This window comes from Pantherophis guttatus, chromosome 6 (assembly GCF_059756535.1).
Source record: "Pantherophis guttatus breed Tessera chromosome 6, ASM5975653v1, whole genome shotgun sequence".
Taxonomy (NCBI): Eukaryota; Metazoa; Chordata; class Lepidosauria; order Squamata; family Colubridae; genus Pantherophis; species Pantherophis guttatus.
In genome coordinates, this window is record NC_142068.1 from 41353444 (window position 1) to 41367602 (window position 14159).

At 35.2% G+C, this 14159-nt stretch overlaps 1 protein-coding gene across 7 annotated transcripts in view; it reads left to right on the top strand.

Moving 5' to 3' along the window:
* Positions 1-14159, top strand: part of DGKG (diacylglycerol kinase gamma) — a 150873-nt gene that overhangs the window by 69510 nt on the left and 67204 nt on the right. For 4 of the 7 annotated variants that reach the window (XM_087872131.1, XM_087872132.1, XM_087872129.1 and 1 more), the window contains 2 exons: positions 538-878; positions 8340-8416. In XM_087872131.1, the coding sequence (XP_087728257.1) occupies positions 812-878; positions 8340-8416 (144 nt within the window). In that variant the 5' untranslated portion in view covers positions 538-811. Of the gene's footprint in view, positions 1-537; positions 879-8339; positions 8417-13086; positions 13108-14159 lie in introns of all 7 variants that reach the window. The other 3 variants (XM_034439621.3, XM_034439620.3, XM_087872133.1) reach the window with 1 other exon arrangement.

Consider the following 14159-nt stretch of genomic DNA (forward strand, 5'->3'; position numbering starts at 1 on the left):
GATGCCTCCCTGTACAGAACTGTGTTTATTTCAGTATTGTAAATGCATTTTGTAAACTGTAATCTCTATTTTTGATTCAGTGCCTGCATTGAAGTCCTTGAATAGTTCAACTGAGTTCATGGTTCAGACAGTCTCTCCCATTTCTTTAAGATACTTTTATATCATCCACAATATCTAATCTGACTGAACTTTTTTATTTATCATAGAACTGTCCCATCTTTTTGTTATGCTTCTTAGGGTTGCCTATCTATTTTTTCCAGTCTTCTCATCTTTTTCTTCACAAACTAGGAGGTAAGATATGATAACCACCTAAAGGCAGACCAGAGGACATCATCAATAAGCAAAAATTTGTACCTGATTCTGTGCTTCTAGCCATGTATCACGTTGGAATTAGCCTCTTTCATTGTAGTGCTTTTACATTTGTAAAATGTCTAATTAAAATATTGAGTATGTTCTATCTTCATTTTCTTGTAAAACTTCAGAAGCATCTTGAAAAAGTGCATATAATTGTATAACTCACTTTCCTTTTAATTCTAGGTTTGGATACACTGGAATTTTTCATGAAGTACTTTTCTGATGGCAGTCCTAAGTAAAGTAGCTGTAAAGGAACTGGGCACATGAGTATTCCTGATGAATGTGATTTGAGTTCTGTAATAGACATCTATTCTTAACAATAGTAGTACAGAAAGTGTAACCACCTGCAGATCTAAACTGGAGTGATGACCCAGAAGAATTCCTACATGTAGATGTGCATCTTTTCCATGGAATTTGATTAGAGGTGACACAGCCTCCTCACAACTCAACGTAAAAGATGAGTGATGGGGTGTGGATCATGCTTAGTCCAGCAGAATTTGCTCAGCTGCAGCAATATTCTGAATGTAAGTACTTACCTCAGCCAAATGTCCATCATTCTCTTGATGATTATTTATGTTAGCAATAACATTTCAACTGATTGACCTCCATCACATAATAGATGAGATACAATCTTGTTCAGTTTTGCTTTTACAAGGTGCTACAGTTCATACCATGGCAATTGAGAACTCTTAACATTGTATGCATGGAACACACAGTACATCTAAGCAACACATACAATTTTTTTAGGGAGTTTAACAAGAGGAAAAGACAAGAGAGGAAAGTAAATAGAAAAGCTGTGTTTTCTGTGAGGACAAGTTCTGAATAAGCCATTACGTGCAAGACAGTGTCCTTTAAAAAGAAGAATGGTCATTAGTCTACTGTATTGTTGATATAAAACAGCCAAATACCAGGAAGTAAACTGTTTGGAGTGGGGTGGCAGCAAGAGAGTTTCCTGGGAAATTGCTAACAAATTTCTCCCTCCAAGCTTGAACCAAGTTGTTTAGATAAAGACTTGTGCATCATAGAAGGGACAGGTACTGTAACAGGACTTGTTAACTATTCAGCGGGGGAGGGGGGGAGGGATCAGACCATCGGCTTATAAAGTTATTGGCCTTCATTGTCTACAAATTAATCCTCAGACTGGGAAATAAACAAGGTGAGCTTCAACTCTTAGTATTCTCATGTAGGAGATTTGGATGGTCCCAACCCTGCTGGCTTTTTATTAGGTTCTAAAGACCTAGTTCTGTGCTTAGGCTTGGGCCCCAAATAATGTGAAAGCACCCATGTCCTGGCTATGTTTGTGCTGTTGACTATGCTGGTTTTCTTGTCTGCAATGGGTTTTTAATTTTGTATTTAATTTTTGTATCCATTAATTGCTTTTATTCTGTTGGTTTACTACCTAGAGTCACTTGCTGAGATGGGTGGGTTTTATAAATTGTTAAATAAATATATCAGAATAAACCAGAAATTAATTCATAGGAATAACAGACACATAGTAGGATGGTTCTCATGACTGGGATATAATAATCTAAGCACATAATTTGTTCAAAACAGGCAGAAGCAAAAGAAAGGGAGGAGTGGGTTTCCTATTCAGAAATCCAAGGGAATGAATTTGATTGTAGAAACTATATGTGAAGGAATGAATAAAAATAATACTGTGTTTGATGTCTATTAAAGTTCACATAGACACAGGGAAGGTGTGGGTGGTTTTCCAAAACATAATTGCAGAATTTTCAAAAGAATATGAAACAGTAGTAATGGAAACTTTAACTCAGCATCCTTTGGGAGATGAATTCTGCCAAGCACCATCCTACCAGGGAATGAGGACCTGGATTGTGGGGGCAATAAACTGACTTTGTATAAAAAAGAACACCGCTTAGGGGGGCCTGAAAGCCTTACTAAGCAGGTATATATAGTACAAAAGTATGAAGGCTATTGCTTAACGCATTGTAAGCCACCCTGAGTCTCCGGAGAAGGGAAGCATATAAATCGAACCAATAAATAAATAAATAAATAAATAAATAAATAAATAAATAAATAAATTTCTGATTTGCCTTGCTGAAGTCAGAGAAAGGCACAAGAGGAGCAGTTACCCTTGTTTAATTGTAATAAAGAAGATGCTAGGGGTAAAAGAACATCTTAGTAACAAAGACCAAGGCATCATTTCATCCTGCACAGAAGACAATGGTAAATCTCTCCAAAGAAAACCACATTGATAAAAAATATTAAATGGTTGACAATGTGGTGCTGGATGATCTGGTTAAATAGTGCTCAACAAGCTACTGAGATGTAGCTGAGGATGTTTTGAAGTACTCATGTAGCTTATGATATGGCTAAACTAATGCCTTCAAGACTTTAAGTTGCTAATGTTGTCATGAGGAAAAAGAAAAAACAGTTTTGAAATTTAGAAAAAAATTTAAAAATGCAAAGATTCAAAGACATTGTTACATGGAATGTATGAAGCATGAAAATGGAAAAACCAACACAAGGAAAAATGAAATGAATTGATGACACATTGACATTTTTGGCAACAGCAAATTGAGATATACTGGAATTGGACAGGCAGAAGATCATACGGTTTACTACTCAGGACGTGAAAAACAAAGAACAAATGGTGTTGCTTTCATAATTAGGAAGGGCATAGTAAAACAGTATTTGACTACAATGCAACTCTTGACTGAATAATATGAATTAGTCTTGTAGGATATCTATATCAGTTGCTCAGTGATGATGGCAAAATGCTAGCAGGTGAGGCAAAACTACTCAGATCCTGTTAGTTTTGTCTCCTCTAATAACAAAGTATGTATTTCATCAAGGAATTGTGAAAAACAGGGTGAAGAAACAGGATTGAATCTTGAGTTTGTTGGGAACAATCTCTATTCTAAATGAGTCTAATTTTGAGGTCCAGATTGCATACCAGAATATGAAGGAGCTTACTGATGGTCTGGCCAGTTCTTTAAGTGTTATTTTTGAGAAATCCCAGACTGTAAACACGATTTTTTTATTAATGACTTGGATCAGGAGATGGAGGGTATGGTTATAGATTTGCAGATGAAGCAAAACTGATGATACAGCTAATCTCTTAGAAGACATGAAATAAAATTAAACATAATATTGATAGGTTAGAAAAATGTCCTGAAAATAAAAGAACAAAATTTAACAGTGAGAATGCAAAGTTATTTACTTAGGAAACCAAACTCAGGTTCACAAACATAAATAGAGAATACTTGGCTTGACAGAAGTACTTTAAAAAGTGTCACGGAATAACAGTTGATCACAAATTGAGTAAGCAAAGTAATTTGGCTATTAAAAAGGAAATGCAATTTGTAAAATTTAGGTATGGGAGAATATAGCATCTAGGGAATTACAGGAAGTAATTGTTCCATTTTGTTCTGCTTAGGTCAAATCTTATTTTGAGGATGTATTCATTTCTGCGCATCATGCTAAGAAGAGAAATTCTAGGGAAATCTACAGAAATTAAAAATGATGCAGAGAAAGGCAACAAGGGTGAACAGGAAACTTAGAAACCAAATCTTCTACAGTGACAGACTGAAGGAACAGAGAATCTTTAGCCTGGAGAAGAAAAGATTGAGAGGAAGCAGTCTTTATATACCTGAAAGGCTGTCAACAGAACAACATAGAGACCTAGCCTGTCATCATCTCAGAATGCAGGACTCAGAATAATTAAATTATTGTTTCAAAAATCTGAACAATAAAAGCAAGTTTTCAATTTGTCAGCAGAACTCATTATTCAGAAAGGTGACATAAACCAAGGTACAAAACCACTCATTATAATACGATGATAGGCTCATCTTCACAGGATGTATCTAAGCCAACTATCATGATGGCTTTAATGTGGGTTCCTGCATTGAGCAAGTGGTTGAATTCAGTGGTTTAGATGCCCCTGCAAAACTACAGTATATAACTCTAAAGTCTATAAATCTGGGGACGTAAACTTCAGCTCTCACTGCATGGGACCAAAGTCTCTAGGAAGTAGCCATATCTTCTCTAGTAGGGCAGGGACTTCACAAAGAAGAAGAAGAAAGGAAAGGGGAGATGGGGAGGCAGGAGAGAGGAGAAAGAGGAGAGAGGAAGGGAGACCTTGATTACTTAGGCTTATTTAGAATCAAGGCAGACTGGAGAAGCTGATGTAACTTATCACTCACTACTTCCTTATTCAATTATGGATGGTGATGTCACTGGCTGTGTAAGAAAGTCTTATTAAATTCTGGATCTTTCCTTAGTAAAAGCATGAATTTGGGCTGCTGTTGATCTAAGGCAGGGATGTCAAACTCGCATCATCATAGCAGCATCAAGTGACGTATCGGGACTTTTTTTTCCCTTCGCTAATCTGGGCGTGGGCGTGGCCAGCACATGACGCATCCAGCCCTGGGCCACGAGTTTGACAGCCCCGATCTAAGGGAAGAAAAGCAATGCACTTGGCTGGTGTCAAAGTGTCAGCAATGTAAGTGGAAGAAGAAATATCATTCAGAGAACACATTAAGAAAAGATTATCATAAAGATTGGCAGTGGAGAAGAAGAGAAGAAGAGTTGTTAAAAATATTTATATGTCTAAAGTTTATGGAACTCACTCAACTCTTCTGTATATCCATACAAGTAGCAGCATTATATACATACACACACAGGCGCATTCAAAGACATATTTTACATGGAACTACATAAGATAACCTTCCACAACTGTGCTCTACAGATTCATTGGATTTCAACTACATGACCTCCAGCCAGTATAGCTAAAACTGAATCCTACATTCCCATTTGGGAAGATCAGTGTGAAGTTTAAGTGCTGAGAATGTACAGAAAAGAATGTTCCCACTGACTTATCACCATGAATTTAATCTTTCAGAGACTCTAGCCTAAACATCACAAAATTCATTACCCCTGAAGACATGGGATCTTGAGCAATCCCTATAGTTTATATATAGAAGCCTCTGTAGACATCTCAAAGCAGTCTCTTTCTTTTAATCATTTCCCTGTGGTTTTTCATTCTATTTTATCCTTTGGGACCAATTTCTTAATCCAGAGCAGTTGAACTGTGAGACTGCTGGGATATTTCAATTCCTGGAGTTCTGAAAGCTCACTAAGGAGGATTAAGAAGCAGAGAACAATGGCTTCCATTCAGACATTTTATGGAAGAATTCTTCTTAAATATAGCTGATGGTAGAGTTAAAAAGAGATACTATCATACTGTGTTATATTAATTCTGTGACATAAACCAAGGTACAAACCCACACATTATAATACTATGAGTAAACCATGCCACTTTAAGACTCTGCTTGCTGTACAACTTACAGTGGCATGGTTTACTCATAATGTTATAATGGGTTGGTTCATATATCATGCTAAGCCTAAAGTAAACAAACTTTGTCCTTGTGAATTAGCCCATGTAAGAAGTCTAATTTATTGTCACACTACAGAAACAGGCTATAATCCTTGCAGATAGAAAGTTGGCATGACATTAAGTATTAAAAAATTGAAAGGAATAGAATATAACCATTAATATCTTAGCCCAACCACATGGAAGAAATGTGATACTTAAACACTTGTCTTTTTTGCCACCAAAAAACAAAGTTGCCTCCATTCTGCCTCTTTTACATCTGTTCTGAGATTTATTTTGCAATAGCAATAGCAGTAGAGGTAAGGAAATAGATTCGAGAATAACATGCTGTGCAATTTTTCTACAACTGTGCCATTTTCAAATCATATTTTTAATTTTGTATTGTTTTATTTACTATAAGTAAAAAGCAAATTAAATGGGAAAAGATATGTTGATATATATCTGAGAAAAAAAGAAAAATATCTTCTTTTTCTCTTTTTTATGAAGCACTATAAAGCCACTGATTAAATTTTGATAAGGCAGAAATATATTAATCCTTTCATTGACTCAGTGAAGAGCCAGGTCAGGATTGAAAGTGAACATATTTATTTAGGGTTCTCTTTTTCCCCAGAAGTATATTTGCAACACCTAAAGTGAAAAGTCTAATATATCCAAGACTGTTCATAAATGTTCAAATTCTATATTAATAAAAATATAAATACTGAGCTAAAATGAGCCATCAAAAGTTCATAGATCCAAATCATATATGTTAAAATCCTTCAAATCTGTTTACATCTTCAATACAAAGAATGGAAAGCCATCTTTCTTAAATAATCAAGTATCATTTCCTGAAAAAAGATGAATAGCAATAGCACTTAGACTTATATACCATTTCACAGTGCTTTACAGCCCTCTCTAAGCAGTTTACCAAGTCAGCATATTTCCCCCAACAATTTGGGTCCTCGTTTTACCCACCTCGGAAGAATGGAAGGCTGAGTCAACCTTGAGCCTGGTGAGATTCGATCTTCCAAACTGCTGGCAGCCGGTGATCAGCCTGCAGTACTGCACTCTAACCATTGCACCACCATGGCTCTTAATGAATTTTAAAATAGACCAATCCAGTCATTTAGAGAAGGCCATTAAAAGTCTTCCCTCCATTGCAAAGTACATGTGGCATGGATAAGTCAACTGCTTTTCTCTGTGGTTGCCCCCACATTCTGGAATACTCTTTGCTGTTAGGTATATATGGCTCCTATTTTGCCTGTTCCAAAAATTAATTAAACTTGTCTTATTTCAGCAAGTCTTTGACTCCATCTGATTGATTGATTGATTGAGGACCTGTATCTTGGCTTCTGCTAGGAATTATATGCCTATCTTGCTTGTTTTTCTTTTTACTGCATATTACCCAGAGTCCTTCAAAATTGGTTATAATTTCTGAAATACATAGAAATAGCAATTCTAGGTCTTTTGATCATTTTCTCCTTATATATTAAATTAAATGACCCAAGATGCCATTAATGCTAGCTCCAAGGCATTGTTGGCTTCAGGGTATCAGCAGCCAAGGGGAGCTGAATCATGAGGTAGAGTAGTTTCTCAGGCAAGAAACTTGTGAAAGGGCAACAAACTAAGGTTCTTGTTGTTGTTTGTTTATTTAAAACAGGTGCATAGCCACCATCATAAAGTCAAACTCTAGGCAGTTTACAAACCAATTTTTCTACCTCATGTACTGACTTGGCTAGCTTAAATAGCACACTCTTGCAGCAAGATAGGTGGCAAACAAATTTTAAAAATTAATAAAATAAATGACTGGGATTGATGAAAAGCCCCATTTGCAGTTTTGCCTCAATCTGCATAATATCTTGGATTTAGGCCAGAATCTTCTTCCTATATCTTCTCCTGTAGATATGAAAAACATGATCTGACATAGTGCATCCTGAGGATCACTCACTCAGCAGAGGTGCTGTCTCTTCATGTTATGTATTTAATACTACATATTCCCCTCTGCTTTTCTCCCTTTATGATACTTTCAATCATTCTAAATACCCCATGCAGAGATGGAGCTTCTTAACAGCATTTTATGTCAGACAGAGGAGGGAAAAATAGTGCTTTCAATCACTATTCTATCTTCACAGCAGTTCTATCAGGAGGCTGAAATATATTAGTCTGAGATCATCCAATCAAAATTCAATGGCTAGAACTTGTCTTTCTTTACTTTTATTCTAATGCTTTATCAAGCTGATAATACCGATGGGAATCATTATGTAGCTTGTATGAAGATTCCCTTCCCCTGCAAAAATTGGAAATGCTTTCTGCAAAAAAAAAAAACTTATAATGGTTCTAACTACTAGATTTTAGTGGCTGTAAGACTGGCATACAAATTGCATAAAGAAAGCAGGTTTTTTATCCTGCACACAATAACATGGTCCAACATTTGTATTTGCAATGTGATGTATGTATTACAAGATGGCTCTGAGATTAGGAAAATAGCTCTCACATTTATTAATGCAATTTAAACCATTTAAAAGAAAGCAGAATATTTTACTATTCAAGGCGTTGCTATTATTCTGTACAATCATTCCTTACCCGGTTATGAAGAACTTGTTTGGAAATAGGCTGCTCTTAATCTTACTGGCTGTCTTTCACTTTCTAGATTCTACCAAGAAATTGAGAGATGTTTTGGAAGAGTTTCATGGGGATGGTATTCTGTCAAAATATAATCCAGAACAAGTAAGGAAACTTGCATTAACTGTATTCATAAATGCCTATTGACAAAATAAACTAGCTGTGTAGATTTCTATGTACAAAATTCCCAAAAGATCTTAATAACATTTTTAGGATAAAATGGTTATTGAATCTTTTGTAAGCTTTTTTAATTATTCAGACCCTAAACCAACCGAACAATATGTTTCCCTAAATATGCCTTTTAATCTGTCACATCAGTTTTTAAAAGAGGTGTGAGTAGATAAAGTGATTTTTATTAGCACCATAATACAAAAGAAGGAAAGTTTTTCTTGTGAGATTAATAGTAACTTCTGGGAAGTGATTTTTTTTAAATTGCTGAATGGGAAATGGAAAGATAAAACCTCCTCCCTACACAGGGAGCCAGAGTGCAAACATTCACCACTGCTTAGCTTAAGTTCTTTTTAATTACAAGATTTTTGCTAAGGAAAGATACATTTGGCATCATGCCTGGGGTAGTGAGAAAGGTTTGAAAGGTAATTCATTTTTGTATGAAAATTCTCTCAAATATTAATGAAAATCAAAAGCCAAGATCAGACTGGCATCCACACTGTTGATTTTCCAGAAAACTATAAAACTATTCTAGAGAACATTCAAGAAATATTTGTAATAAGTTGCAAGATCCTCCTTTTCTGGTTACTATATTGGTGCAGTTCATCTGCTTCTAAGGCTGTTCTAATCATAGTATAATATTGGATATAATATTGATTTGTTTTAATCTTCTTATGTGGAGGAGGAATGTAAGCTGCTCACAGGCCATGAGAGTAGAGCAGCATAAAAATCCTAGTAATAAATAAATAAGGATTTCTGAAGATCTGCAGTCCATCTCTCCTTATAAATTAGCTCTACTGGATTTAGTGAAAAACAAATCCTAACATTCTGCTATTGGATGATGCAACTGAGTTTTAACTGTTCTACTTGGAAATTGGAAATCAAGTAGTTGCCTTTTAGTAAGGTGATTTTTAAAGTCGCATTTATTTTTTTAGAATCATTACTGACTCTTAAATGTTCAGGATGGAGAAGCCTAGGCAATATAGGAATATTTCATAAAATCATCTAGTCAAAATGCATGTCATTTACAACATCTTAAAAGTTATTCTCACTGTTTTCTAAAGATATATAGAAGTGAACTACAACTTAATGAATAAATATTAAATTTGAGTATTGTATCATTAGTTTATGCCCTAGGTTTAGTCTCCCCTCCCCCTTATATTTGATATATTGAACTATTATTACTTACTTTTTCAAAATGGCACTTAGAACTTAACTTGGTGGTGGGAGTAAAAGTTGAGAAGTTGAGAAAAGCATGAGGATGATTCTGTCATGTTGCTGTTTTTACTAAGAGGAAAAAAGGGGGGTTACTAAACATGACAAAATGAACTATATCTTCATTGCTGTAGGAAAAGGAAATTAGCAAAAACAACAATGAGTTGTTTCCAGGTAAGAAAAGGAAGAAAGCTGCAGAGCTATTCATGAAGACAAATTAGTCCAGAACTGAATATTATTAAATTAAATGGGAAATGAGGACAAATTATCTGTGAGAAAATTTTTGACACCTAGAGTAATTAGAAAGACAAGTCCACAAAAAACCCAGCACAAATTGCAACCACATTCCTATTTAGAAAAGTAGTTGTTAGGCTCTTGGAAGCAAGCAGGATAATGTTTTTGGGTGGCTAGAAGTTGGATGTTCTGCTTTCTGCCATGAGCACATGCTGTGGTTTCTCTTCTGCACTAAGCAGTTGAGGTAACTATACTTCATTACTATCCACTTGGAAATACGGTTGCATTTGCCATTGGGTATAACAACTAATTGCCTTTAAAATCCTTTGAACCTGGATTTGCTTTTCTGGAGAGGATGTGGAGGAAGTGGACCAAAAAGGAATATAGAAAGAGAAAGGAGATATTTTCATGGAGGTCCTTTGTTACATATACTTTTTATTTGTTTAATCATCCTCCCCTCACTATCCCTTAGTAATAACATTACAGTGGGAGGGAGGAGTAATCCACTGCCCAGAATTATACTGATTCAGTCCAGCTTCCTTTTTCATTTAAGGAAAGCCAAAACAAGATAGTTTTTTTTGAAGGAATGCCATCATTGTTGACAGGCAAATTAAAACATTGTTTCAGATAGCAGATTACCTGTCACAGTAATCACATTGTGGCTGCCTCTGAAGTAGAATTGATTGTAAACTTTTGAGTGCAAAATGAGTCAGTATAGATACACCCAAAAGTATCTTTTTCCTCTAAGATTACACATACAGTCCTGGACCAAATAGCAAAATCTTTTTAACTTTTTGGGGGCAGTTATCTTTTCCAGCTTTAGATGCAATCTATTATTTTATTTTCAATTGCTTTTTATTTTTAACTGCACAAGCGTTTTTGTTCAATTGTATTATTTTTAGGCGTTTCCACATATACCAAATATATTAGTACGTATTTGTACTTTCAGTGATATTTCTTGTTGAATTTTCAAACGCTTACCTAACTCAATACAAATCTGGAACTTTTGATTTTGAGCCAGTTTGAGGAAAGCAACTTGCAGAACAAAGTGATTTATTGATTTATTGTTTTAATCCCATCTTTATTATTTTTATAAACAACCCAAGGCAACGAATATACATAAATACTCCTTCCTTCTCCTATTTTCCCTCATAACAATAACCCTGTGAGGTGAGTTGGGTTGAGAGAGAGTGACTGGCCCAAAGTCACCCAGCCAGATTTCATGCCTAAGGCAGGAGTAAAACTCAACAGTCTCTCAGCTTCTAGCTTGCTGCCTTATCCACTAGGCCAAACTAATATTGTGTAAAGAAAGCTTATATAAATTCACAATACCAACAGCCCAAATAAATTTATCTCTACTTTGTATGAAGCCAATTGTACTGTCTTTTCTAAACTATATAATGAAGATGTTAAAAAACAACTTTTAGAGTCCATTTAAATACTTGAAGCCAACACAGTTAAAAGGGCAATTAATATCTAAAATATTCATCTGATACCAAGCAACACAACAATAAAGATTGGAGACTCAACTCAATAAATAACAACAAAAATCATATGAAAGTCCCCGGCAAAATAAAAGTATTCTTAGCTACCTGTTCCATTCATTCCAACCTGCTTTTACCATAGATCATGACAGGAAATACAAGTCCCAAAAAAGTTTAAATGAAAATCATGTAAACTACAACTGTTTAGTAAATTTGAACTGTTAACTGTTTTAGATTAAACTGAATTCAGGGAAGTGAAGGGGAAGGAACAGTTATCATCCTCATTTTTCTATCATTTTTCTATTGGAGGCCTTAATCAATTATGCAGATCCAAAAAGAAATATCTTAAAAACCCTATCAGTAAAATCACACATCAAATATCTTATCTAAATTTCTCAACTCAAAAATATTAAGACAGTTCTGTAATTTGTGTTCAGTAATTTCTCTATGAAGGGATAAGGTCCCTTCTCCCCATCACTGGGTAGATTTATTAATTTAATTGATTTATTTTGTGTGGTAATAGAAACTAACAGTAAACTATTTATATTTGCATCAGTTGATACTATCTGTTCTAAAGAAATCACTAGGTCCAAGAATAAGTTGCTGTAGGTAGTATATCTGATAAATTGTTTCATTTTGATAAAAAATAGTTTTCAATGTAATTTAGTGAAATATTGCTTAGAGTATTCCTTGTTGCACTTAATTATTTAAAGCAAAGGTGTTCTGCCACATGTTGAACCAGAAGATAGTTCTACTAGTTACACAACTAACAATACAGTATGTTAGTGTTATAGGCTGGACAATGTAGGAGTTAGAGCAATATTGTAAACATTTTAAAAATATTGTAAACTATTCTATATTGTAAAAATCTAATACTCATTTATATTGCAATCCTGGGAATAAACCCTACTGGACTTCCCATCCTGAATAACCTCATGAAAGACTTCACAGTTTACTGCAGATCCAATTCTATAGGCAGAATAAGAAAGATGTGTTTGATGGCAAATAATGAGGGGCAGGGAACAATGGCAAGGTCCATGAGGTGCTTACAACCTGCCTTCCACCATATAATTTAACCTGTTTCCCTCAGTTCCAGTTAAAATTCTTTCCTCTCACCTCACATCAGATCTAGGTGTTAGTCTGGAATAAAGAAAGGTACTCTGTGTTGTTCTTTGCCTCATCAGAAAAACAGCCTTAGGCAGCACATTCTCTTACCAACCCTAATTAAACTCAGACAGTTGTTAATGAGAATAAACATAGATAATCTATATTCTGTACAAAGCTCTTTGGTAGAAGTCCTAGATACAAATATGACAGACAGATAGACAGACACACACACACACTTCATTAAATCCTTTGAACAGAAAGCTCTTCCTTTCAGAACTTTTTTGCTACCTATCAACTATTTGCAAATTTCCCAAGCCAAAGATCTCATCCAAAATCTTCTGAATAGAACATGTCTTTTCATCTGATGGTGAAGTTTGAAATAGGGATACTTCAGAACAATGTATGCTTCCATACATTCCATGTGCCTTCTATGGTGGAGCACTTGAGGAAGAACTGCAGTCTAATCCTTCATGGATGCTTGAATTGTCTTTGTCCAATGGAGTAGCTACTTTTCAATGCTTCTTCACTCAACTTTGCTTTGTCTTTCTCTGCTCTTTATTCCCTCAGAAGCAAGACACTTTGAACCAAGTAAGACTTCTTTTCCAACTCAGGCTCTCATGTGTTGTGCTATTTGTTGCTTTGTATGGTTGCTTTGGCATAAATTAAGATTTCCCTTAATTATGTAAGTTTATATTTATGATAAGATAATTAAATCCGCACATTATCAAACAGAAAAAACTAAACAAAATTGCTTATCCTGGAGAGCGATAAATCTTTAGGGAGAAAAAGAAATCTAATCCTTACAATTTGAAACAGCCCAACTAAAATGAACCTACTGTAGCCATAAAATACTGCAGAAAGAAATAGCAGAAAAATATCTATTTGAAATAGAATGGAATATATTGTCATGGGAAAAGTCAAGGCTGGTAAAGATGCTCCAAGCTGTATTCCATGAATCATAGCATTGGGTCTGACTTGTTCCCCATTCACCAAAGCCACAAATAATGAAAAAGAATGTTGTGTTGTTTTATCTGAAAACTTTTTGGGAACAAGTTAATTGACAAGGAAAATAAAGAGTCAGTGGAATTTTTTTTGCAGTGTTATAGGATATCATAGCATATAGCAGTGATGGCGAAACTTTTAGGGACCGAGTGCCCAAACTGCAACCCCAAACCCACTTATTTATCACAAAGTGTCAACATGGCAATTTAACCTGAATAATGAGGTTTTGTGAGGAATTTCAATCATTCTTTGATTGAAATTTCAGCCAAATTGTTTAATTCAATTTTATTCAGTTTTAAATTTTGTATTTATGTTTTTTATCCTGTGGCTTTTCACCGCCCTGAGTCCTTCATGAGTAGGGCGGTATACAAATCAAATAAAACTAAAACTAAACTAAACTAATTCTTTCACAACATGACTTCTCCCTGGTGGCACTGGATTTCTTTAACAGCACAACTCAGGAATGATGGGAGTGTAGTGCAGTAGCCTCTGGAGGGCCATCACATCCTTATTCCTTCCTTCCTTCTTTTTCCTTCCTTCCTTCTTTTTCCTTCCTTCCTTCTTTCTCCTTCCTTCCTCCCTTCCTCCCTCCCTTCCTCCCTTCCTTCCTTCCTTTAATCTTGTATATTATGGTTTGT